The sequence below is a fragment of the Phaenicophaeus curvirostris genome, chromosome 21 (genome assembly GCF_032191515.1).
Source record: "Phaenicophaeus curvirostris isolate KB17595 chromosome 21, BPBGC_Pcur_1.0, whole genome shotgun sequence".
In the NCBI taxonomy this organism is placed as follows: Eukaryota; Metazoa; Chordata; class Aves; order Cuculiformes; family Cuculidae; genus Phaenicophaeus; species Phaenicophaeus curvirostris.
In genome coordinates, this window is record NC_091412.1 from 8543462 (window position 1) to 8569980 (window position 26519).

Genomic DNA, 26519 nt, shown 5'->3' on the forward strand with positions numbered 1-26519 from the left:
CTCGCCTTCCAAGGTGTCTTCTAGAGTGAAGGAGAGAGAAAACCAAACAAAACGCGACTGCGACACACACGAGTGGTACGACACCCTCAGAGGTGGGGTTGTGGTTTTTTTCTTTAGCTTAATTGCTGGCAAGTTGAGTGCGATCGCCGGATTAACAGGGTCTGGAGAAGGGTATGAATACCTAAGTCAGAGGTTGTGTTAATGCTTCGTTATTACTTATTGCACATCATACACGGGTAGAAAGTTTTGTTCTTGTTGCAAACAGGGTGTGAATTAAAGAAAGATTGCCCTAAATTCCAGGTGTGAACAAAGCTGCAGTATCCCCTTTGATGGCTTTGCTTACGTGAGTGGTGCCGAGCGAATGGTTTGTGCTAAACCAGCCCCTAATTTAGACCAATCTTTCTCATTTGTTTTTTTTTGTTTTTCCCGCAGAACATTGCCAGGGTGGGAAGGATTTAGTGAGGAGATAGTGGACCTGAACTACAGCAGCCATGTCTATTAGCACAGAGCTCGTTACGCCTCGTCTTATCTGCCCATAGGACAACGCGTTTCTCAGTGACACACACAGTGTTCCAAAAACAGAGCGGAGTTTCTATGACGATGCACCACGATAAATGTGGCGTAAGTTAAAGTCTGCTTTGACATTGTCCTTTGGCGTTACAATGCGATTGAAATCAAATACTGAGTGGTTTGAACTTGCAAGGACAATTGATGGCACTTCTAGGTAAAGAAAAGTTTATATACATGCGTTTCCACCCACCTTTTAGTGCAAATCGGAAGGGGTTAACAGCGCCCTGGTCTGGTGCTAAACTGCTCTCTGCAAGGCAGACGTTCCTCAGAGTTGCACATTGAAAACGTGTACACGGGAAACTACCCGAGTGGGGAGGGAGAACCCCGCTGAGTACTCACAGTGAAGAGCTTCCGAGCAGGTTTTGAGCAGCTTCAGCCAAATGCCTGGAGCCTGCGTCTCAAAACCGACACCGTTTACACACAAAACAAAGAATGGTTTCGCTACCTACCTCCTAGTTCTGCAACCACGGTTAACGCAGCAACTGAAACTGATGCGGGGTGTGTTAACGTGGAAAAGGGATACTTCAGCTCTTTATTGGAAAGGGTTTTTTTTATATATAAATTTCACCACCACTACGATACACAATAAAAATACAAAACACAGGTCACAGACTGGATCTCAGAATCAACAGTTAATAAATACAATTAGATACTTTTATATTAGCCTAATATTTTTACATTGTCACCAGATAGACAACCAAAGTACGAGATACAGAACACTTAGATACCATTAGAGAGGGATTATTGCTTACGTTAGCAAGCAGCAGATAAGGGCACAGGATCTTGAACTGAAGAGAACTACTTCCTATCACCAGTGGCGTTAAGAGAAAACACTGCATTTCACAAAGCACTGCGCTTTTGTCTAGTGTGTAGAATCAAGAGCAGCATAAATCAGACCAATAACCACTACTTTAATAGTATAGAACTTTAAAGGACTTACCTTACAAATGGTTCCTACCTACTCTATAAATATGCATTTAGTGAAGAAATGAACACTCGCTATCTATACAATGGTTTTACCTGACCACACTGGAACTATGATGGTAGAGTTGTTTTTTTTTTCTCCTAGCAAGATAATGGTATGAGTCGCAGAATCATCTTCTATGAATCCACACCTAAAAAGCTAGATCCTTCCCAAAACAGCACGCGTGCAGCCCAGTGCTCTTCACCTGCTCCTGCAGACTGGGAAGAAGTTCATCATCCATCAGGGTTTTCATTCTAACCTACTCACACAAGGAATTGCACTTACACCACCTTTCTCTCCCAAGCACGACGCTCGGCTCTAGGATGGCCTTTCAATGCATCATTATTACTGTGAATAATGGAAAACAAAGGCACCGCAGAGATGCCTCCGAGTTGCATATTTGACTGTTCCATGGTTTCTCAAATTTCCTCAGTAAATCTGACTCGGACCATCGGCTGCAGCTAATGAGAACGAGAACGCTGGTGCCAGCGAGGGCTTGCTAAGATGACAGAGAAGAGCCAGTGACCCCATAAGATTTAAAAAAAAAAAAGTCTGAACAAGATCAAAGGAACCTAAAGCCACACTCCAGCCTCTGGTTACTCACGAAGCCTTCGCTATTCATCTGATTGCTTTTAAAATAGTGCATTAAAGATAGAAGAAGCGGCGATAGGCAGAATTCAAACCTTGCCATCTCGTCGTGTTGAATAATCTCCTGACTACTTAATATTAAAATATTTTAGTTCTAGCTAAATCCTAGCGCTGTCATTGACTCACTACTGCTACAGCGATACAAAGTGTACAGGGAGCGCCGGGGAGGACTGCAGTCCTGCTCTTCCAAATGTCTTAAGGTAACAAAAATCAGTAACAGGATGTGTGTTTAACGGAGCTAACGGGAACCTTCTGCTTGCTTACATCCCAATTAACCGCTCCCCTTTGGGTTTGGCCTCACCTGGAGAGCAGGGAGGAGCTGGCGCCTCCAGTTTATGTCTGAGTTCGATAAATAACGCTCTGCTAGTGAAAATAAGTGACATTCCTCGCTTTCCTTTCTGTTTAAACAAAGCAGGGCTCTGGCTTATCGCTGAATTTTACCCTCTCTGCTAACCCCCCAGCTCAGCCCCTGCTCCCCCACACCCACCCCACTTCTGTTCCCTTTGAATTGCTCCGGCAGCCTGGCTTCCGTTCCTCCACGTGCTGATAAACACCAAGTTGCAGCAATGACTCTCCTTGTAGACACGGCGCCCTAACATCCTTCATGCTGCAACTTTATATTAAATTAGGCCTTGGCCATCTAGAAACCATTAACCGCCAGCGAGCGGCTCGCGCTGCTCATTATCTCTGGCAAGCAGCTCTCTGGCCTCACCGGCTGAGTGACAGCGGCTTCGGACCCAGCGTCGCCGCAGACTCGTTTCTTTTAAGACCTGAGATGAAGTTACGGTGGAAAGAGGTTGGCTCAAAGCATTAAGCACAATCATGTTTGATTAAAACTAATTGAGACCAGTTCCCTAAACTGACAAATGAGGAAACTGCCACTAAAAGCACCAGAAAGATACGAGACTCCCTACACTGCTCCTTTAGCCACAGGGAACAATTTTTTTAAAGACTACAAAAAACAGTTTTCTTCATATTCCACATCTTATGTTACATGAAGAAAAAAAATAGGCAAATGATGGGTCTGTACCTCAATGGGAGTCTGAGAACAGAGCAGCAGGAGCTTAGTTTGTCCATTCCTAAGTTACCTGGTAAAACCCTGTATGGCTTTTAGTCTTTTACCTGCAACAGTGGATGGGATTTTCTAATTCATCTTAATGCTCGCCTGAAATACACAGAAAGCGGAACAAACCCCCACACCTCGACCTCTATGGCGACTTCCTCCCCCCCTAAAAAAATTTGGCAGTTCTAAACCAGACCCTTCCTTTCCGTATTGCTCCTCAGACGTTCCTCGGGCAGGCTCAGCTTTCTGTGGTGGGAAAGACCGTTCCCTAACGGCGTCTGTCGACGTGAACCGGCTGTTTGGCTTTCACTAGTGAGTGTGACGGGATACTCGTGTGCGCGGGTGGCCGGGTGGCGTTGCTCAGGGTGGCACCACCAGCAAACTTTATTGAGAACGAAACAACGACATTTGTTAATTCCTAGATCTATTTACACGTGGTTTGAGCTTTGCGGGGGAGCACAGTTCTGAAATGCCCACCTTTTTTTTTTTTTTTTTTTTTTTCCTCCACTTTCTGATGATGCCAGTTTTATTTTGGGAATGTCTATTTTGGGAGTCTGACGGGGGAACACGAGGGAGACGGTTACATTTTACAGCATCGATGAAGGTATGAATCTGGTATACAATTACTTTGTCTTCGCATCAAAAATAGGCTCTCGCTGTAAGCGCTACGACCGGGCAGCCTCCACCATGGGGAGTGTCTTACCGACAGCCTCCTGCTACCGCGGCCCCGGACAGGCAAGGACAGGCTCGATCCTTCTCTATGGGAAGGCTCGCAAGCCAAGAGCGGCGTGTGAAACTTTGGTTTGAGCCTGGCTCCTCGTCGCCTCTTCCCATTACAGAGCCGGAAGTGAAGGAACGCAGCTCGTTTTCCCAAGGATTTGAACAGTTCATCTTCCAGCCCAAAGAAGATGGGGGACAAACCCTTCACCCTGTAGACGCTCTGCCCCGCAGCACCCAAACGAAGAGGAGCGTTGTACTCCCTGGGGTCGCTCTGTCCGCAGAGGGATTCGTTCTTCACTGTTAGGCCGCTGACCACACTCGCGCTCTTTGGTATTCCAGGACCGAACACTTGAACTGCTGGCAGGCATTTGGCACTCAGAGATGAACTAGTTTCTGTTTGTGTCAGGTCTAAATAGCCTTGATCGTCAAGCGGGTTAACGCTGGACCCTACGCTTAAGCTAGTTCTGTCGGTGAAGGAATCCACTCGTCCTTCGTAGCCGAGGTCTGCGGGCGCCGAGCACTGGTGCTGGGGCCACGGTCGTTTGCAATCTCCATGGTTTTCCTTATCTTCCCCGTTGTCTTCTTGCCCACCTTGAAAAGCGTTCTCTGTCCAGTCCGACTCCTCGCTCACAGCGACGGCTGCGTTCATGTCCCTGAGAAATACCACAATGACAGTGATGTTGTCGCTGGAACCGGCGTCCCGAGCAGACGCCACTAATTTATGTGCTACCATGCTGCTGTCGCCGTTATTCTCCTTCAGATGATCAGCCACCACTTTGACTGCCTCATCGGGATTGACCGTGTCGTAGAAGCCATCACACGCTAGAATGAGGTAGTCTTCCGAGCCATCTAGTACCGTGGAGGCAGAGTCTGCGTCCCCACAGATGTATGGCTTGTGCTCAGCATCCCCTGCGGAGAAACGACACACGGATACCCAAGGCCGTGGGGCTGCGGCCACAGCACCCGGGAGCCTTTCGCTTAACGCAGCGTGGAGCCGGTGATTCTTACCCCACGTTAAAGACATTAGTTAGAAATTATTCCCTCAAACTGTAGAGGAAAAAGACAGAAGTCACTGCTCGCAGGGCTACCTTCAGCTGTGCCGCATGTTTAGATTACTAGAAAATTAAAGATTTTTTCATTAAAAAGAAAAACAAGGCCGAAAAAGGAATTAAAGCCCATTCTTACCAATAGCTCTGGAGACCGACAGGCTCCCATTCACCCTCCAGGCTCCAAACCAGACCACGCAGCCACCAAGTGCCTCGATGCGCTTCTTCTCATCCTAGAGAGGAAGGCAACACAAGAGCTGTTTGGACAGAGCGCTTCAGTACTGCTGCCATGCTCTGAACTCCATAAATATTTGGCGTTTTCACAAACACAGCATGGGGGACGCTGCAAGCCCCACCAGGTGAGAATGAAGGATTTGCAAACAAATCCATACCAGCTTCCTAACAAAGCAGGATAACCGGAGCAGGCACCGCTGCCCCAGGAGACGTTGGGAAGGCGACACTCGGTGTCCCAGCATCCCACGTAAGGCTGGGACCCGTCAGCTGCAGTGACAAGCACTGCCCTGTGCGTTTAAAACAGCCCCTTCTCACCTCTCGATCTGGTTTGTGGGGTTTCATCAGTTCCACAGCTTGGCCTCTCCTCACGAGCATCACCTGGGAGTCCCCAAGCCAAGCCACATGCAGCATGTTTCCTCGGATGAAAGTCACCACCCCGGTGGTTCCACAACGCAGACTCTGGAGAGGGTGAAAAGAAGATGCCCCCAGTTTTAAATAAGCAAATAAAAGGAACCATTACAAAGCATTTTCCTGTTCATCAACTCGAAGGGAGGTTTATTTGAAAGCATCTTGAGTTCCCTTCACTTAACTCTGCCCTTCCATGAGTTCAGAATGCCTAGGAGTCAGTTATTATTCTTGCTTTCTGGAGCTAAGGAAAACAAATGGTGTAGAGATGAGGAAGAAAAACCCACCCCAAGGACTAAACCTAGTTAAGATGCGAAAGTAAGAACAGCAGCAGCAGCATCCCTCTAAAAGAAACGGGTGCGGCGAGAAGTGGAGGCTGACTTCTCTGTGGAAGATGAAGCAGCTCAGCCTGGCCCTGCAGCCCCACCGCTCGCTGAGAGAGCGGCTCTAGAGAAACACATTCCGTGTGAAGCCCAGGTAACGCAATCACCTCTCTGGCCGCCTTCTGGACAAAGCGCTCGTCGGTCACGCGGAAGGCTCGGCACAGCGCCTCCGCCGGGTCCTGCTGAAACATCTCCTGGTGGACCATGTTCACGTGGAGATGGATGGAGGCATAGATGGCGGCATCCACGCCGCCGTGACCGTCAAACACTGCAAAATAGGCCTGCTCTTCTTGGTCCTGTCAATGGAAACACACGGAGAAAACAGCTCAGGAGGAAGCGATGCAAACAGCTAACTGGATTGTCTTAAAACTTTTGAATGTGAGATTTGGGGTGTCCTCATTAAACTGCACTTAGAGACAGAGTCTCTACTGGAAAAACAAACCACTCAAACCATCTTTACTTGCATCAGTGGGAGATTTCCACCTTACTGCTGATGAATTCTACCTGCAAAGCACAAGAGACGCGCTGCAGGAATCACCTGTGTAGCTCTCTCAGTGCTCCTTATGTTCCATTTGTTACAGTTCAGTCACTCAACTTAAATAGAAAGTGCCATTCTCATCAAATCGTGCAGGAGTTATTGTGACTGCAAAAACCACAGAGAGAGCAGAACATCCAATGCAGCTTGCATGAAGTCTACATCAAGACTGGAATCCACCAGGGATACAACGCCACTACAGTTAAAATGTGAATCCAGCCTCTGCCTTCATTCTTTTCTTTGTTGTTCTTAAACCTCATCCGTATCACCTTAGATGCCTGGTTTTTACCCCCCCACCATGTACTCTCTCATCAGGTATTTGTGATCACATTCGCAAATCAAATACAGCAAAAATCACTCATCTTCAAGTCAGTTTTCTCAGCTTTTCCTAATCTGTTTAAAGAAAGAAACAACGCTGTACCAAGAGACATCAACTCCTGTGCCTATTCATACACACAACGCCCCAACCCACTGTCAGCGCCGATTCAACCTTGACAGCCATCTCGACGACAAGAATATTTGTACTTTGTAATTTTTAAGTTATGGGCTCCAACACAAATTGGAATAAGAAAGCTGACAATTGACAGGCAGGGGAAATATCTGCCTCTGTTTGCATTAACAGCATTTAAAGGCAAGAAAGGGGATGGGGCAGAAGATGGTTATTAAAATGACAGGATGCAACAAAGAATCAATTATGCTGCAACCTGATCCTAAAGGTAAAATTCCTGCCACTTTCTTCTAGTTGCCCTTCAGTGTCCAGTTTCTTATCTGAAGGAAGAGCAAGCGTGTGTGACTGATGGCCGCATAAAGAAATAAACGGAGGGCAGTCTGGCCCCAGTTCCACCAAACTGCTCACGTTGACTGATTCTTGAATGACTCTTGCATACTCTCTGTAAAACTGCATCTCACGCTGCCCCTACAGAACATCAGCTCAAGTAACTTAGGACCAGGTTTGCCCCTTGCCAGTCAGTCCTCAGGTCCCTCACAGGCACAGCTTTCATTTTCCCAGTAGAAGATCGCCTCGTATCCCCAACAACGGGAACTCTATTTACCATATACATTATCTTCCACGTGATTTCTTTTTACCTCAAGGTTGAAGAGCACGTTGAAGTCTGGGATGCAGACGTGCTTGTCTTCCATCTTCCTGCGCATGTTCTTGATGGCGTGGATGGACGTCTCGTAGTAGCGGTGGGGCTTGGGCTGGAGCGGAAAGTCCTTCACCCAGTTGCTGCAGATCTCATGCAGTTTGCTGAAAACTAAGCGGGCCAGCTTCACTGTCTCGATCTCTGGGGAAGGCAAAAACCACAAATGAAACGCTAAGAGTGTTATTAAGTGAAAATTCTTCTCCCGCATACATTACAAAGATGAAACAAAACCACTTTAGCCAAGCAGCTGAAATGGATGTCAGCAGGGAAATTCTGGGCTCTGATGCATGAAAAGAGGAAGCCAAACTCACCATAATCAGCATTCATCAGTAAGCAGCTCATTGTTTGTTTGTCTTTTTAACTTAAACATCCCCTGTGCCTTTGGGGAACTCATTTGCAGCATCAGGAAAAAAGAAAAGCAAGTCCATTTCCCTCAGCATTTGATCCCCCGTGTCACTCTGCACAGGGTGGTGCACAGGGACCTTATCCTGGCACGTAGCACCACTCAAAAAACCCCAGTCCGTTATGATGCCCTGTTGGTTTTAGACCAAACGATCTGTTCCAAACAACCCCTCGCTGCAGGACGGAGGCAATCCAGGAGCAAACAACCTAGAGGAATTACCAGCATCACCTTACGGAGCTTTGGTGAGTGCACTCTTGGTCATGTATGCGTTCAGGTACCTTCCTAGTTCCATAATATGATTTCCAGATTCCTGACTAGAACGTGTGTCAAAGAAATCTGCATGAGCAAATGAGAAAACCAGTGAGGTCTTAAATTTAAAAAAATACTGAGCTGTCCCTCCTGAGATACAGTCATTTTAAAATGGGAAAGCTCGGGCACCAGACAATTGCTCTGGAGTTTAGGGGAGGAAAACAGGAAGCAGGAATCAGAGATGAACACATCAAAATCTCCGTGTTCATCATCAGAGATCTTCAAAGCTAAACAGCAGCAATCCACGAGCGTCAATCATTCCTGGAGGAGGAATGGCCCAAGCACACGGAACAGAGGGGAGGGTTACAGCATCCCTTAGCTCGCAGAAATCCTGTGAAGAACCTGAAAGCAGCACTTACTGATTTCCATACTAGGCCTGCACAAGATGTGCGCTACACTGATCAGGGGAACAAGTTCCTTTAGAGCAGGACGCATTCCCAGCTCTGCTGCTAATGAGTTGGTTCAATCCTGATTGGCCAGAGCAGCCATTAAGTTAGAAATAAAGCTATAAAGGTAATCAAAGGAAGGAGCCGAAGCTTCTTGACCACACAGCTTTAAAAATAAGTGGTGGAAATGAGATGACTGGGTCATCCCACCACTGTCATAGCCAGGGGTACCAGCGCCCCTGCCACACCTACTGCTCTCACTGCTGCCACCAGAGCTCTAATATATAAAGAGGAAACACGGACAGCCTGACATGTTCAAACTGTATTTTCCTGAAGTGAACCCCACAGACTGGCTTTTCAGTTTATCTGCAGTGGGCGCGTACGCGGGGAGGCGGCACATTATGCATTTCAGTGTCACGTGGCTGTCAAACTCCTGAGCGTCACCGTGAAGGAGGAACGGAGTAAAGCCCTGGGCTGTGCGGAGAGACCCAACACCCGTCCCCAGCAGGGAGCGTGCGTAGTGTCAGCGTCATCGTTAACTGCTCCCGAGGTTAAAACAGGAGAAAGGCCCCCAACAGTCAAGCCGCCCCCTCGCAGCTGTAAATTACTCATCAATTGTTAATGTTGCAGCACTGAGCCAGAGCTGACTCAGCTGTCATTGTGGTTGTGTCACGGAGAATCTCATTTGCCTCCTGCTGCTCCAAAATCCCCAGTGTTGGAAGGAGCGCGTAATTGCACCACTGCTGGTGGGAAATCCACATCAGGCATCATTGTTCCCAAAGGCGACTGAACTTTTAGGGCGAAATGAGGGTAGAAAGAACACCAGTAATCAGATTCTGCTTTTTAGTACCTGAATTTTAAGATATCTCCTGAAAATGTGGATGGTGACTACATGGATCCGCACCCAGGCTTGTAGAGGTGTCATCAAGCCAGTGACCAAGGTTTTCCTTAAGTTAAGACCTCCAGTTTCTGACCCATCAGTGACCTCTTCGTGTCTCGGTTACGGTAATTTCATCTCTCAGTACCTGGAAAGACTGGGTAGTGGGACTTCACAATTTGCTCGCTGAAGTCTGCCAGGTATTTGTAAAGTGGTCCTACAATCCATCCTCTTTGGGGGTTTATTAACAATGCTGAACCCCCATGAAAAAGGAAACTAAGCAGTCTCAACCTAACCTTTCAAAAAGGAAATCAGTTCTCATGGAAGCTCTCTTGCTCCTCTCCAGTTCAACTGGAAGAGAAGAATTAATCATGGACAATAACTTGCAGATTCTATCCTTCCTATCCAAAGACACAAGGTCACCCTGAATTCTTGCATTCCTGCATTTATAGGGTCAAAATAGATTTTTTTCTTTTAAAATGATCTTTCTTCTTTCATAAAGCTTCTAATTCTCTTTCCACTAGCACCACCCATGACTGCTCTTACCAGCCCTAAGCATGCAAAAGGATTTGTCATGTTGTACTACTCGGAGTGAAATTTGGAATACTACTCTAAGGAAATTTGGAATCATTTTCTTCTAGCAAATTCAAACTTGAGGCAAATCAGGTAAATGTCTCCTTCTATCACAGAGAGTAAAAATCTTTCTGGGTTCATATGGAAAACTCGGCATTGAATTGGATATCAAACCCAGACAGATAAAGTCAGGTTGGTTTGACATTCTGCAGCAGCCCAAACATCGCTAGGATAAACAGTGAACCCTCAGCACAAACCTTCATGACGCAGAAAGCCCAAAAGCCCATTTTTATTACCTGCTGCAGCTCCCTTTGTGTTCTTTCAGAGCATGAAAGTCTCCCTGCATGGTACCAGCCAGAGCACTCGTCAGACACAGCTCTCTTCTAAGCACCCAGCCTGGGTTTCTCAAAGGACTCCTGCTCAAAGTTATCTAGAATGGAGTTACTGACCTTTTGCAATGAAATCTCCTTCTATCCTGGGTTTTTTTATGGTTTCCCTGCCTCACTCGAGCTAATGCTCTGTTTCAAAAACTATCATTTATGGTATATTACTTGAAATTGTAGTATTCATGTGAAACCACTGCTTTACTACAGCCCAGAAGATGTTCTCTCTCTTTCTCTTCCTCTTTATCTTCATATTTTAACACTCTACACTGCATCCATACAGGTCTATTTTATTTTCAAGCACCTTCATTATGACAAATCACCTCAACATGCTGCATTCGGAGTCGTATTTTTAGTGCCTGCTATGGCCTGCACACATCAATCGATGTTTGCATCTGTGTAATACAGATTTTGAGAGATTGAAATGGCAATTTCTGTAGGTGTGAGGGATTTGTGTTGGGGTTTTTTGTTGGTTTTTTTTCCCTTTTTTTTTTTGTTGAGCTCTGTAGATATTCTGTGTGGAGACTTAGTCAACATTTCCTTGGAGACTGTCAAATATTTATGTAAGTCTCAGAGATCTCAATTTGAAATTAATGAAGGCTGCTCAGCCAGAACAATGACAAATCTATTCCATTTACCTGCTCAGCAGGAGGAGGCAGCAATACCTACAGAAAGGGAACCCACAGCATGTTTTCTTTTTCTTAGGTTTCCAAAGGCCTCTGAGAAATACATCAGAATCCTCCTTTTTGAAGAGCCAAATTTAGATCTTCTTATGCTTCTCCCCAAAATCATTTACTTGTTTTCTTTATCAAAAACTGACAGCATGAATAAAGTGATTTGGTGACTATGTTTTCAAATTCACATGACAGAATTCCTCTCAATAAATGCGAGGAACATTGTTCTTCATTGCAATGAACACCCTGGAAAGTTTTTCAAGGCCATTTAGGTCAGCAGAACCCTGAAATGACTTAGGGCCCATGGCTTGGAGCTGGATGCTGCAAAAATCTTGTTAGCCAACAAAGATAAACGAAGAAAATGAAATTTTCCTTTTAAGCAGGAAATATTTTTATGCCATCCTCTGCTAAACCAAAATAAACTAAAAAATAAAATTAAAAACCATACTGACTGAACTAATTCAGAATTAAATTCTCTCTTCTCACATATATTTGACTTTGCTCTACGAAGGGGGACAACTGGCACTTGCCAGCAAGCAGCATCATGTAGTCTAAACTGCGTATAAAGAAATTCAGGGCGACCAAACACAGCCTTGTGAAGGTGTGCTTAAAAAAAAAGGAGTGATTTCCACCTGGTCTTAAGGGGCAAAACTTTCATAAAAGACTCAAGTACAACTGGAGAAAGGCATATAAAAACAGAGAAAGAATTCAAAAGGAAAAGTTGAAACTAAAGAAGATTCAAAGAGGAAAATCTAGAGCCATTCAAGTGGTCAGAGTCAGTGGATCACAGCAGTCAACGCTGACTTTAAAAGTCTATGAATTACCTGCAAAGTGTTCTAGTGTAAAGTACAAATGAAAAATCCACATCACGTAAAATGGGGTCTTATCACGTGCAGATGTACTTACGTACGATCCCATCCGCGTTGTCCACATGCTTTGGTAAGTAGTGTGCCGAAAGGTCACTCTGAAGGACTTCATCGGAAGTTGCTCTGGCTAAAGCAGCAGCCAAAAACGAGGGGCAATTACTAGAAAAGGAAAAAAGAAAAACCAAAAAAAGGTATTTCCATCTGACTGAGCAGGGTAACTTGCAGTCAGGGAAATACGTAACAATACTTGTCTATAAACAAACAGGACTTTGAACCAAGACTGGTGAAACTTCCAATTCTTCTTTGCTGGAGCACCACAACCCTGCAGCAAGACCCCAAACTCACCATATGGAGTTCAGCGACCCTGTTTCCTCTTATGTTCCCCATTTCTTAAGTTTTAATGTTGTACATAACCTCTCGTTAAATGCTTTTCAAACCTAGACTTGAACCCCTCTGCAGAGCCTGTCACACAACTCCTGCTTGGTGTGCAGTTTCTACATGTGCATTAAACACTTGTATCTTAAGCCCATCCCATCCAGTTTCTCCAAAGAATCAAAACCTCACCCAGGAACACTGAAAGTTAAGGCAGACCCATAGGAGGTGAGAAGTTGATGTGCATAAGGTTAAAAAACTCCCTTGTGAATGTTCTCTATCAAGAGTAAAGTGGCTTTAACTCACTGTAGCTTAATTAAGCCTGATATCTCCCAAGGTTAATTAATCTATAGCAAACCAAGGCCACTTTAATGTACATTCTCTCATTCAAGAGGAGTTTAATGCCTCTTAATTTATGCATGACTTTGTATTTCCCACTGCTCTGCCTTAACTTCTCCAGGTGTCTCTTGCTGACAGAACCAGAAAATTCCAGGTTCCACAGTGATTTATCATCCACGTCCTCCATCAGACACGTCTACTGTTGCAGGACCTCGCAGAGACATGCGAGCCACTTTCAGTCTCAGAAACTGCCCATCAGCATCGGAATTCCACGTCAGCTACTGCAGGGAAAGGCAATAAGCACATACGCTTCCTCAACCTATTTCCTCTGCTCCGGCCCAGTGCGCCATTCACAGACTTTGGTGTGGTTGGAGATGGGGCGTTAGCCTAGAAGCATCAGTCCAACCAGATTCAGAGCAGAAAAACTTCTCCACGCGAAGCTGAATTCCTCAGAGTTCTTTCTGGAGCCTGAGAAGCACATGGCAACCGTCACTTGTGTTCACATTTGGTTCACTGCCCAGGAAAGCCAACTGCCACCCTGAGCGAGCCCACGAGCCGTAGCTTCAGCAGGGAAATCTGAGTTCCAAAAGAAATCAGATCTGCTGCACTTGGTTTTTTTTAAAAAGCCATGTAACCAGCAAAGTTTTCCAGATTCTTGATACCAAATGCTGCTACAGAACAGTGAGATTATGTAACAGAGGCAGAAAATGTACACAGAATCGGTGCCCTGATCCTCCTTACTTACTATTCAACACATCTATAAATCATTTAAATATACGATTAGCAATGAACAGCTTTGTCCAAGCGATGCATGGTCATGAGACAAGCTCTGACCCCTGAAGTTAGGCGGAAAGCCACTCACACCGCGTTGCTGCACCATCAGTAAGAGTATTTCCGAGAATTAGCGGCTGAGTATTCTGCTCACGCAGCACCTCCCGGGCTCTGCAACGTGCGTGCTAATGAAGCGCGACTGCTGGGGAAATCAGCTGTCTTAGGACTGGCTCTTCCCAGCACAACACAGGAACTCTGATCCTATTTACATACAGCAATGCCCAGTGGTAAGAGTAATCGGCAAGAGGAAAACACACCGGGATCTCCTTTACTCCTGGTGTGCGTAGAAGCTGATTTTCTGTCTTGTCCTGTCCGCCTCAATTTAGCTCACAAAGAGCAGGTTTTTCATGTCTATTATTAGCTCCAATAGTCCAGAGTGGTGGTGCTACTGTTCATATTGCATGCAATTTCCATGTTACAACAACAGTGAGAGATTGCGATGCCCAGGATGGAATAATTATGCCAGCAGTGAGAAACATGGGGAGGACAGAGCTCAGAGAAAATGCATAGAAAGATGAAGGCTCCTAAATAACGGAGAGCAGAGGAGTCCATGCTGAAAGCATCCACAAACACACGCCAGAAAGAGCTCGCTTTGGGCACCAATGTAAGGAGCTGTGCTGGCACCTGCAGGAATCTGAGCTGGTTTCCCAGTCCCAGGCTCACCCTCACCAGCTCAGTGCTCTAACTTCTTTGGAAAACCAAACTTGTTTCATGTCACTTATAAACAGCCCCTCAGGAGCATCCACTGATGGGCCAAGAAGGAACCCGGTTAAGCACTGAGGCAACAACTGTTGCTAAAACAGAGACTTGGGACCTAAACAGCAGAGAAAAATTATACCCTGACATGAAAAAATGCTCTGCCTGGGCCTGGAAGGCCACATGTGAAGACCCAGAGTCACAAACATTCATAATCTGGAATCTGAGATACTACTTTAACTGTAGTGACAGGTGACAAAATTGAGAAATGCGTTTACAGCATCTGTAACTGCTCAGAGTGTTTCCCCCATCGGCTCCAAGCGCTATTTATGTGCCCCTCCAGCCAACGCGAGCGGTTTTGCACAGGAGCTCTTTATCCAGCCAGAGTGCATTTCCATTACAATACTAAACCTACACAAAAAGCTGCTAAAGATGTTATTAGAGAAATTAGAGGATTTTAAGTACATCCTTCCTGATTCTCTGGCAGCGTGGGTGTGTTTAGAACACCCACAGTTGCACTGCAGCAGTCCTGGAATAACTCCGCTAAGGTAATAAATCAAACTAAAAGTGGGCCATTTCCATCAATTAAGTTTAAGAAAAACAGTCTGAAGTGAGCTTAACTCAGCCCACATATTGTTACGTTACCAGCTTAACACACAACTCTGCTCCTTCCTGATAGCATTAAAGTGGTGAAGACTTTCCAACCATTTTCTCTGAGCTATTCCTCTCTGCTCTAAATCCGGTATGAGGTCTCCTGCTAAAAAAAGAGATGGCAAATTTAAAATTCTTATTGCATGAAAGTTCACCGTTGGGGTTTGAATGACTTATCGGTTTTGATAGAAAAGGTAGGGAAAATAAATCAGGTGCAGGCTTTCCTTCTATGTCTGGCCACTCGTTGTCCTAATAATAACAGCTGCCTGCCAAAGAATTAATTGCCCTTGACATTTGTTCATCACAAATCTTCTTATGTAGCCGTTACAGGACTTTGCCATGTGAGCTGGGAAGTGACCAGATGCAGACAGATGACTTCCTCTTCCTGATTAGCACAACTCAACATTTACTTCTCTTACGTGGCTCCCGAGAGGACTTCAGTTAAATTACTTCTCCCCTTCAAGGAAGAGCAGACCACACTGGAGTTCTTTTTACTTTAAAACCAGATTAGATTGAAGTCAAACTAGTCAGGATACTTCATTATCGTTACATCAAGACAAATGAAGAATCAGGTCTGGGTTCTTTGTTTTTATCACAGAAGTGAACATGCAGGTGAGCACTTGCAGCACCCCATGAAGCAGCACAGACCACGCTTGAAGGACCAGACCTCGCCACGCTGGTGGTCCTCACATCTTTTACATAAAACAAGCAGCAGCAGAGAGGATCCGTGGGGGCACGGGAGGTGCACCGAGTCCTGCTGCTGGCCTACCTAAGGGTTACCTCTCGGCTGCTGAAAATAACATCTTCCACCACATTCCAGATACTCAATTGATATTGGGCATTAAGTTATGACAAATTGAAACTGGGAGGGCACAATTTTGTTTAGCAGAGAGCTCGAAAGCCTACGTCTATTCACAGCCAGCCACTAATTCAGCAGCTGACCTTGGACGAGCCACTTCACCACTCAGACCTTCGATTCTTCACCTACAAACAAGGAATGATAATGTTATTTCCCGGGGGAGCGGAGAAGGGAGGCTGCAGAAGGCTTAATTCACTGTGAAACACTCTGAGATTTCTAGAGAAAGGCACAATTGAAGAGAAAAATACCAAGTCGATAGTGGGAGATATTTTCAATCTACACAAGATTTATGGAGCCTTCAGGCTTTTTTCTTGCTCCATATTCTCTGTTCTCATACACTGCCAGAAGCGCCGAGTGCAACACACGGGCAAGCGAGAGCTCTAGGCAGGCAGGTTTAGTCTGACGCAGGCAGCTCCTTCATCGTCATAAACAAAAGCACAAAGGAAACGCACTTCTAGAAAAGCTGATGTGTCTCAAAAAGGGAAAACCATGAAAGACAGACATCAAGTTCTTAAAACTCAGTAATGCTGGGGTTCCTGGAGCATTAGTGCTGCTGATGGGAAAATGATGCTACGGACGCATTACTGCCCCTGATCAAAATTCACAGTTGAGCACGACCAGGGCCGAAAACACTTAGCGCTGTCATGGTCTGGTGCAACGATGAGGCATCGCTCACCCAAACAATGCAGGAAAAATGGACCGAAATGAACTGGTGCCTTTCAAAGGCCAAAATGGTCAGCAAATCACAGAACATACAGTGTTCCTGTTACCTCAAGAATCCCCTGACATGACAGAACAGCAATTGTTTTAGTTAGAATGAAACACGATTTAAATAGAAACGCTATTCAATCTGCTGAAACACAAACAAATCCACAGGCAAACAGTATAAAGCATCGTATAGGGTTTCACACAGCGATCCAAGACCAAGAACGTGACCTGAAAAGAACCAACTTCAGCACATTCCCATAAGGCCTATAATTTACCATGTTAGTAAAAGACTTTATAGAGATGACAAACTAACTGCACCCTTTCCGAAAGGCATTACACTAGGGATGTAGTTTGGTAAACATTCCTGTGTCAATGTGGCCTGCCCCGAGTTCTTGGTAGAAAACAAGTTTTTGCAAGATTCAGTTTAGGAAAAACCTCATTTGTCCCCAGCCTGTATTTATAAAACACTCCAAAGTCTCAAGAGACTTCATCCAGATGCAGCTTCTGATACAGCCTGGAAGCTCTTTGAAGGAGCCTTTAAAGTCTTTATTACTGAAATTCCCATGCTGTGAACTGCAGGAATAATGAGCAGAGAAATGCTTTGGGAAAATCCTCTGGCTGTTCACCCAACCCTCCTTTCAGCTGCCTCCTATTCCAGTGGTCAAACAGAAGGACAGGGCACCAGCCGAGAGGCTTCTGTTGGTCTCCTAACTCCTATAAATCAGACAGGACTCCAAGAGGAATATTCTGTTAAGCAGTCCTTAGACCCCAAAATGATTATGGATGTGTCTTCAAATTATGCCGAGCGGCTGCTATTTCCAGCTCCTGCCTCTGCAGGTTTTCCTCTCGTTACTCACAGGGCATGGTGCTCTCCTGCCAGCTCACTGCTCTGCCCTGTGCTGTTCTCCTCTGCGCAGCTGGTGGAAGTTCTGATGCTTCTTTAAAGCCTGGGCACGGTGGACAAATGGAGTACGGGTTTTTTCCTAACACACGGTGAAACCCTGCACTAGTTTTTAAGCTGCTGCAGTGAGTTACTAAAATAAACCCAGCAAACACATACAAAAAAAGAAACCAACAAAAAAAAAACAATGCACCTTTTAAGAGATTGCATAACCAAAGCTCCTTGAGAAGTCATTTGAGCTGGCAGCGTTGAGACAGGAAAGATGCTTGATAAATCTGTTTGAAGGAGCTGAAAATGTGCTACACAAGGAAGCTGCTATCTATAGGCTTCACAGAGACAGCTGCCTGGTCACATTCAAAATGATTCTGTCCTTGTGGTGACAGTTGTAAGCAACAGAAATATAATACACAATCATGACAAAAATACACTCTTTCTGATGTGTTTACCATGCCACTATCCTATACAGACACTGCGATGGAACCTCTTTTTTACGGAGTATTTAACCTTTTGCACTGTACTCACAGCCATATTCGAAGGAATATAATCAAGTCTATACAGATATTTTTCTGCTGTTAAGTCTGTCTTAACTGGACAGCACCTGAAAGGGCTACAAGAAAGCTGGGGAGGGGCTGTTTACAAAGGCTTGGAGTGACGGGATGAGGGGCAGTGGGTATAAACTGGAGAGGGTCAGATTTAAACTGGACATAAGGAGGAATTTTTTCACTATGAGAGTGGGGAGGCACTGGCCCAGGTTGCCCAGAGAGGTGGTGGCTGCCCCATCCCTGGAGGGGTTCAAGGCCAGGCTGGATGGGGCTTGGAGCCGCTGATCCAGTGGGAGGTGTCCCTGCTCATGGCAGAGGGTGGAACTGGATGGGCTTTAAGGTCTCTTCCAACCCAAACTATTCTATGATTCTATGGACATAAAACCCCAGAGCTGCACTGCTCATCAGACACTATCTCCAACAGCTGGATTAAGATGCCCCAACTTACCAGTGAGGCTTTCAGTACTTATCAAGATATTTATTTTATAACAGCTGTATCTTACTCATCAAAGCATTTATGGAGGCTCTGATGTCAGAAACACCCTGCAGGCTCCACAGATAAATACAGTGAACGAGAATAAAGTGACTTTCATAGGAACAATAATTTCCCTTTGCAAGTTCGTATTAGGCTTGGAGATTGCGCTGATGGCAAAGACGACGACTTCTCAACTTATTTGCAGTCACTGAAAGTCTATCTCATAAACAAGACTAAACCTTATAGGAAGCTTGTAGTCAACAGCTATGATGAAGTAAAAATACTTTATAGTCTCAATTTTAAAATAATCACCTTAAAAAAAACCACTAAAAGAACAATAATTTTAAAATGCCTTAGAAATAACCTGTTAGCTGTCACTCGTGAACCAATGCCAGCCAAAAGCACTTGTTTAGCAGAGACATTTTTAATGCAATAGTGTCAACAAAATGCCCCCTCCAATAGAGAATGTGTGAAATAGGGATGAATGGAACCTCTCGGAAACGATGTGTGCTTATCAGATGGGAAACATTTACAAAACCAAAGAACTTGATTGGAACGGGTTGGCTCTGATCCCTCAAACAGGCTCAGGTGCTTGCTCATCAGCCAGGGGTTTTTGAGGGGATATTAAACATAAGGAAGTAAAAAAGGTGCTGTGCTGGGCGGCAGAGCAAACCAATCAAAAGAAATCAAGGCAGAGAGCAAAATTAAACTACTGGCACGATGCTGAAAAAGTAAACAAAGCAAAACCCTGCTCATGAAAGTGTGATTACAGTCACCCTGAATTCTTGCATTCCTCCATTTGTAGGGTCAAAACAGTTTTTAGACAGATGAGCAAGCACAGAAGCCTCAGTCCCTTACAAACCTTGGAATGAAGCTACTGGAACATCACCTGACAATACGGGTCACTAAGGGAAGCCCTTGGCTTTTAACACGATATCCTGAGCACACAAATTAGACTGAGACCTCTAATCCACGTTCTGCTGCGTAGCAAGTCCTTGTTTCCTTCCTCCAGAGGGGTAAGTGCACACGACAGTACAGAAAACTAACGAGATGAAAGCAAGACAAAATAAATAGGTCACCTCAGTCTCTTTGATCAGGTACCATGTCATGAAGGCTCGCGTATATTTAAAAAATAAATGGTTGCTGACCACAAACCACTCATAAGCATTTGTGACTTAATGACTGTCACTAAAATGCAATTGACACTGAAGGGGTGAACTGCGAAGAATCCAAACTGCATAAAACAGCTTCTGCAGAGCTATTCTGTTGAATAGATTGTCTGTGTGTTATCTTTGAAACTTAATTCTATGGTTTCTCTAACTCATTCTCACAACATGGCAGTTCTGAGGTTACTTATATTCCAATCTCTGTAGAGCCGACGCTGCCTGCATTAAAGGCTGCTTCTAAAATGACAGAAGTCATCTGCTGTAACATGAACAACCCTTAAAAACACAAGATGAATCTTCCAGGAGCTGAAAGCCAAATTACTGCAAGAGATTGAATTCCCAGGAGTGACTGTATGATAGTTTTCTTCATTACATCAAAGAATTGAAGATACAAAGTTTGCTGTTGAGAACCATATTGCAGGAGTAGAGCCCTCCACAGCCGCATTATATCTATCTGTGAGTCAAAGACAGTAAACCTGGACTTTGGCGGAATGAAAAGAGAAATCATTTTATTACAGAAATGGACCAGAATCCGCAAGCCTTTCTTACTATACTGAGGCATCAATGTATCTATATAGCAGTCTCCCCCATTCAAATCAGAAGCTTTTCTATCTGAGCAGCAAGACTCTGAGGGATTGGACAGTCTTCTATGGAATTTCACTTACTGCTATGAAATGTCTTTTACAATATTTAAAAAAAATTATTATAAAATTTAAAAAGTAGTAGCAAGCTACATTTTTGAGAGACATTTATTATAAAGCCCAAGTCTCTAGGGCTCAGCTATGTAAAAGCAAACATGTAGTTAAAAAAAATCAATCTTTCTTTCCTTCTTTCTTTCTTTCCTTCCTTCTTTCTTTCTTCCTTCCTTTCCTTCCTTTCTCTTTCCTTTTTTCTTTCCTTCCTTCCTTTCCTTCTTTCTTTCCTTCTTTCCTTCCTTCCTTTCCTTCCTTCCTTTCCTTCCTTCCTTTCTTTTTATCCATCCATCCACCCATCCATCCATCCATCCATCATGCATCCATCATGCATCCATCATGCATCTACCCTCTCGTTAATTAATCAAAATAAGGACATTTTATTGGAATTACCCACACATGTGACTCTCAGGACTTTACACAGAGATAAAAGGCCCTTCTGGATTTTGCTGTTATTGTTGTAGAGGGATCAGCCTGCACATTTACGTGGTGCATCCCCTGCCCCACCAGAACTGCTCAGCGTGTGAGTGACACACAGACCCTGTAAGCAGAGCCGTCTGCTGCCGTTCCAAACACCAGTCACTGCCTACTTAGCACCTCCGTGTCTGGAACGGTAACAGAGCCGCCGTCTATGCGAGACGCGTGCTTACCTGCAGCAGTACATTTCTTAACTGGAAATCCAATGTCAACAGCAGTTATCTCAGAGCGAGTTTCTCTGCTAGACCGAGGCCTGTTTAAAAGCTCCACAGGACATAAAAAATGTCATTGATTTTCCTCTCTTTGGCTCTCAGTCAATTTGAAAGTCAGCATAATTCAATATCTTTCTACGAGTTCCATTAGCAAAGAAAGGAATCCATACTTCAATCTATGCTGCCTTATTGGAAAAAGTAATTTAATTTTACATCTGAAAGTGTGCCAACATCAGCATAAACCCGCGCACAGCATACATCAAATTTAATTTATAAATTCTGTATTTTGTCAAGCCAGAATGAGATGCTGTCTCAAATCAATGAGAGCGTCCAAACTTGCTTTGAAGTTATTTACATATATTCTTCTTAATTCAGGTATTTTATGTTCCAGTCAGAGTTTCTGATGATTTTTCTCCTTGCTATAAAATTTAATGACATGCTATCTAGAAAAGTTCACGTTGCAGAAAACCTTGTTAGACCAGGCACGCTTTGTCCCTAAAAGTTCAGGCTTACTTACCACTGATTCATCTCCTATTTTTTCCCACTGTTAAAAAAAAACTTTCATTGATACTTCCCTTAATCTGAAGGGATACACTGGACAGATCTGATGTGTCCAGGAAGAAAATTGAAATAAGAATCACCCAAAGCAGAGCACCTATTTTATTTCAGGTCAGATTAATGGGCTGAAGTCCTCTGGTTACTAGTCAAAAAAGAAAAATGCATTGCACTGTAACAGCTAACGACTTGATTTCAAACAAATGAAACAAAATGCTACACAGCAGCACACCCTGCTCTTTTCATTTCTGCCTCTGCTGCAGATCATCATTAAGGCAAATGAATGCAAAGTGACTTCCTTAAAAAGGGGTGAAGACGATGATCCTACAGTGCTCATTCCAACGAGCAGCTTTCGGTAACCCTGCCCAGAGCTGGTCCTCAATAATTGGGCTCACATTGTAATTATCTGTCATCTTATCAACCAGAAAAAAAATAAAAGCTGCAGGCCAGGATTTTCAGGTGACATTTGATCACTTAACTTCTTTCAACCCATTGAACAAATACCACATATAAAGCAAAACACATCCCAGAAGATTGATGACCACTGAGTCAGCAGAGAATGTTCTCTCGCTCCTGTGAAATGCAGTTCATCATACAAATGGCTTGGGTGTTTATGCCAGATGTACGATTAGATAATTAGTCATCCGAGTCCTGGATGTCAACTCTTTTGTGATACAAAATTTATTCCAAACGCACCATTTATAATCAGTTGACTTGCAAAAGCGTTCTGGTGTTATACAGGAATACATCTTATGATGTACAGCCAGACATCTGCCTCTGCGCAGTAACATCTCCTGTTCCTGCTCTAGCGTTACCCTGCCTGCTCCCAGCCCTTCCAATGAGTTATTTTTTTCATCTGAGAAATAGGAAAATGATACCGATGTTTGTAAAGTGATTTCCAAATGATGAAAGTACCACGAAGGGTCAGATATTACTAATTAACCCAAAACAGGAACGGAACAAGAGAGGGTCAATTCACCTGCACTGATGACCAGCAAATACTGCTGCTCTTTTACCTGCTTTCTCTTGAGGGCAGCGTGCAAGACAACCAAATTAAAAACAAACATGGAAAGACCATACGGTACTTTAAGCTATAATTTTACAGATAAACATATAACTACAAGTAGATTCAAATATTACAGAGTAAGGCAAGTTAAAGATTTTATTGGAACCTCAATTCCAAAATTACTGACATTGATGCAGACAGAACAAGCTGCCGGAGGGATAAACAGGGCTCTACGATCAGGGTGTGTGCTCTTTCAAAGGAACAAAGCTTTACTTACTCTGGAAAGATCACATCCTAATTCCCACTGCCACTTGTCCTTTGCAGAACTGCAAAGAACATTGGTGAGTTTAGGGGTTTCGGTTTTTTCTTTAAATGATAATCAAAATGTTTTAGCTATTTGGTTTCACATTAAAGTCCCTAATGCATTCTGTTCTTCTGAGCCACACAGTTATTTCAGTCATTCTTAATAAATAACAGTTGCCAGTAGTAGTTAAGCCAACAGATCTGAATTATTTATAGTGTTGAGGAACAGAACGGCAGATAAAATGCATTAGGGCTTTCAGTCGTTCTTGCCTGAACGACACTATGACAGCCTTCAGACGTTTTTCCAAAGGCTGTGAAATATCCAACCCTGGTTTAAAAGATTCTGTAAAGAGACAACAGCCAAACCTACGGCTATCCATCTTCAATAATCACATTCACCGAGCATAGGTAAGAGAGTCTCTCACAGTATATTATGTAAAAAAAAAGGAAAATAAAAGCACAAACTTCGATTTGATTGAACAGGTCCCATTCAAACTGCCATTTAGTATCATTAACCAGAACTTATTTATTTAGATATTATTTAGCACGGCTCTATAGCCAGTTAATGATCTAAAAGCACCTCACAGTGTTAAAATCAATGTTTCTCTTCTCCTTTGCCTATAATCTCTCCTTCAGCTGGAAAAAAACAGATACCTTCATCTTACAGTATTAAATCTAGTTAAATCTAACTTCACATTCAAGAGCAGAGCATGGAAATCCCAAGTCCAGTCTCTCCTCTACGCCTCTTGGTTAAGAAGCCACATCATGAAACACCGAACACTCAAAAAACAACAGGGACAGAAATTATCTTGACAATACTTCACAAATTAAGTTAGACACAATGGTTGACTTTATGTTCTTTGTGGCTTAAAAGACGCATTGAAATCGCTGCCTCAATTGACTGATGGCATAATGCGCCTCTGCTGAGCTACGTCGGGGTACAAATTTGGGGCACCACTTTGCTTTCCCACCTTGTACTGACACCACAAGGGACTGCACTGGTGTGAAATTCACTATACACAATTGATTCACGAGGAGAACCATGCCCACAAATGACAAGGCGAGATTTACACTCAAATGCTGCAAAGAGAAGTAGTGGGGGAGTAGTTGTAGCAACACACAAGCTTAAACCAAACAGTTTTCCTTTTATAGTTCACCTTCCACTTTCTATATGGATCTATTTACAGCAGGAAATGCTGCAAATTGTAGCATCTCTAAGGAGTAAAAAAGAAGAAAAAAAGCCAAAATCCCAGAGATCTAAAAAAACCAAACAAACCTCCTCCCTCCAAATACTAAAGAAACAGCAAGGGAAATACCACTTCCAGGCCGTGTCAGGTCATCAAGGTATCTGAAACTGGCTCCATCACACGTCAGACTGTGGGAATAAGCCACGGTATCCAACCCATTGGGCAGACTGGAATGACATAGATCTCTGTGCTTCCCCACCCCCTTCCCTTGGCTTAGCTTCCCCACTCTCCCGGCTCAGAGGCTTATTTAAAATCTGCGCTCTGATTTTACTGGGACAGTTGTACTGAAGATGCCATATGTCACGGGAGTGACCAGGCTCAAAAGATGGAGAATACGGCTTTTGCTTTGGGTAACGTGGGTCCTGAGCCTGCGTAAGATCCCGCTTGCCTGCAGTCGGCATCTATATATAGCTCTTTTTGCGCACAAAGGCTATATGAATTGATGCTGAACAAGCTGAGGATTTCAAACATGTCTGCAGTGCTGTAGCCTCTCTCCCATCCTGAAAGGTAGAATGAATTATTTAAAACTTGGAAAACATGCCCTAAAATTATCTCCGGTACAATTTAAAAACAAATCTGTGTCCACATTCCCATCACTGTTATAAGGTCAACTGAAAATAAGCGCCACCACCTTCTATAGCTGTGACATTACAAAGTAAACCTTGCAAGATTACAGATGCTGTTTCTCTACCATGGACTTCTCAATGCGACACAAATTCTCCTGGCCTATTCACCAAAGGCTCAGGCTTTGTTTATACCAAAGAATCAGCTTTTTATTAAAATCTTATTTGTTCCTTTTTATTTTGTCTGAGCAATGTTAGATTAATGCATTGAATGCGCCCAGCTCAGAGGCAATGATGCTGTCCCCAACCCACCCCAGCTCAGCTAAGAACAGCCCCACATCTCTTCTTTCCCTCAAAGCTGACTGTCATCTTCTCCTGTACGTTTATTATTCAACTGTGACCTCTCCAGAAGACAGACAAGCTCTAAATAGGAGGAAGGATCTGTTACACAATGCCTGAAGAAAGGAGGCAACACACAACAGAAGCCTGAGTAAAACAGAAGTGGGAAGGGGATGAAAATCTGTGCTGTTGTCTTGCCTTTGCCCACAGCCTGGACTCTGTTCCATTCCGCGTGTAGTCAAGCATAAAGCAGGATATGGAATCACGTAAATACATGTGCAGAACTTAGGGCTTAATCTCTGTGGAGGAGAAAAAAATGCAAACAAGCAACGTTATTTGGAAGTTAATTTGGGCTCTGGCAAAAACTCACTCAGCTCAGAACAGTTTTCCTCAAACAGAAGAGAAATGGTCTGAGGTGCCACAAACCACGACTGTAAATAACGTGATAGTGAGGACCGACTCACTGGTGATGATGAGGAGAGGGCTCCGAGCTTCTTCAGAGGGAGCAGTGTCACAGTTACAAGCAGCAGGTGAGTTACCCAGGAGTCACGCTATCGATTACAACAATAATGCATGTTCAGGGAGTAAGTGATATGCAGAGAGAGAATATGAAATCAAAACATTCATAAATAAGGAACCTTTGGAGACAAATGATTATCTGCTATATCTACAGCGCTTTATACACTCTCAAATGATTTAGAATCTAAAAATAAATGATTACTTCTACCAGCACTGACATACAAGCTGCCTTGGACGAAAAACAGCAAATTGCTAACCATGGATAGAAACATTACACAACTGTTTTGAATAAACAGCAAAAAATGGACCATGCTAGAAATAACAGCGGGAATCTATACAGGAATTGCAGTTATCCAAGCTAAAATTTAACCAGAATAATGTGAGCATCATCTTGATTTTCTATAACTACGACAGGATTTTCCATAAAAACGAGAATGGTTAGAGTAACCTGCTACCCTGATATCTCATCCCCAAGTCTACACCATCCTTCTCTCACCATTCTTTGCCACCATACTGAGACACTGGCTTGAGGGAAAATTCACAATATCCGTAGCGGAAACACAGATATATCTAAATACATGTGTGTGTGTGTGTTAAAATATGAATGATCACCAGACTCCTTGGGAAGAGGAAGAGGGAAGATCACCAAAACAGGTAGAAGATCGAAGGTCACACAAAAGCAAGCAGCTAATCCAGAAAAGACATCCTTGAAACACAGTGCCAAGTAAAATTTGGAAAACTAAAATGCAATTGATTCTGCCCCCTCTGACACACACAGCCAGGATCGGCTCTGCCAATGAAACTGGCCCCGAAAAACTAAGGAAACAAAGAGGCCTCTACAAGGCACAGTTCTGGACTGAGGGCAGCAGTAAACTAGAACAG

General features: G+C 43.9%; 2 protein-coding genes and 1 long non-coding RNA gene across 3 annotated transcripts in view; 1 reads left to right on the plus strand and 2 right to left on the minus strand.

Annotated features, from left to right (window-relative positions):
* Nucleotides 1-26519, minus strand: part of GDPD1 (glycerophosphodiester phosphodiesterase domain containing 1) — a 211271-nt gene that overhangs the window by 71298 nt on the left and 113454 nt on the right. The window lies entirely within an intron of this gene.
* PPM1E (protein phosphatase, Mg2+/Mn2+ dependent 1E) overlaps nucleotides 3751-26519 on the minus strand; it is a 59211-nt gene continuing 36442 nt past the window's right edge. The window contains exons 2-7 of the mRNA XM_069874182.1: nucleotides 12225-12343; nucleotides 7655-7854; nucleotides 6141-6329; nucleotides 5561-5704; nucleotides 5151-5244; nucleotides 3751-4874 (exon numbers count right to left, since the gene is read on the minus strand). Coding sequence (XP_069730283.1) covers nucleotides 3826-4874; nucleotides 5151-5244; nucleotides 5561-5704; nucleotides 6141-6329; nucleotides 7655-7854; nucleotides 12225-12343 — 1795 coding nt within the window. The 3' untranslated portion in view covers nucleotides 3751-3825. The remainder of the gene's footprint in view (nucleotides 4875-5150; nucleotides 5245-5560; nucleotides 5705-6140; nucleotides 6330-7654; nucleotides 7855-12224; nucleotides 12344-26519) is intronic.
* LOC138729725 (uncharacterized) lies at nucleotides 10230-11765 on the plus strand. The gene is made up of 2 exons (XR_011338941.1): nucleotides 10230-10354; nucleotides 11350-11765. It is a non-coding gene; the product is annotated as an uncharacterized lncRNA (long non-coding RNA).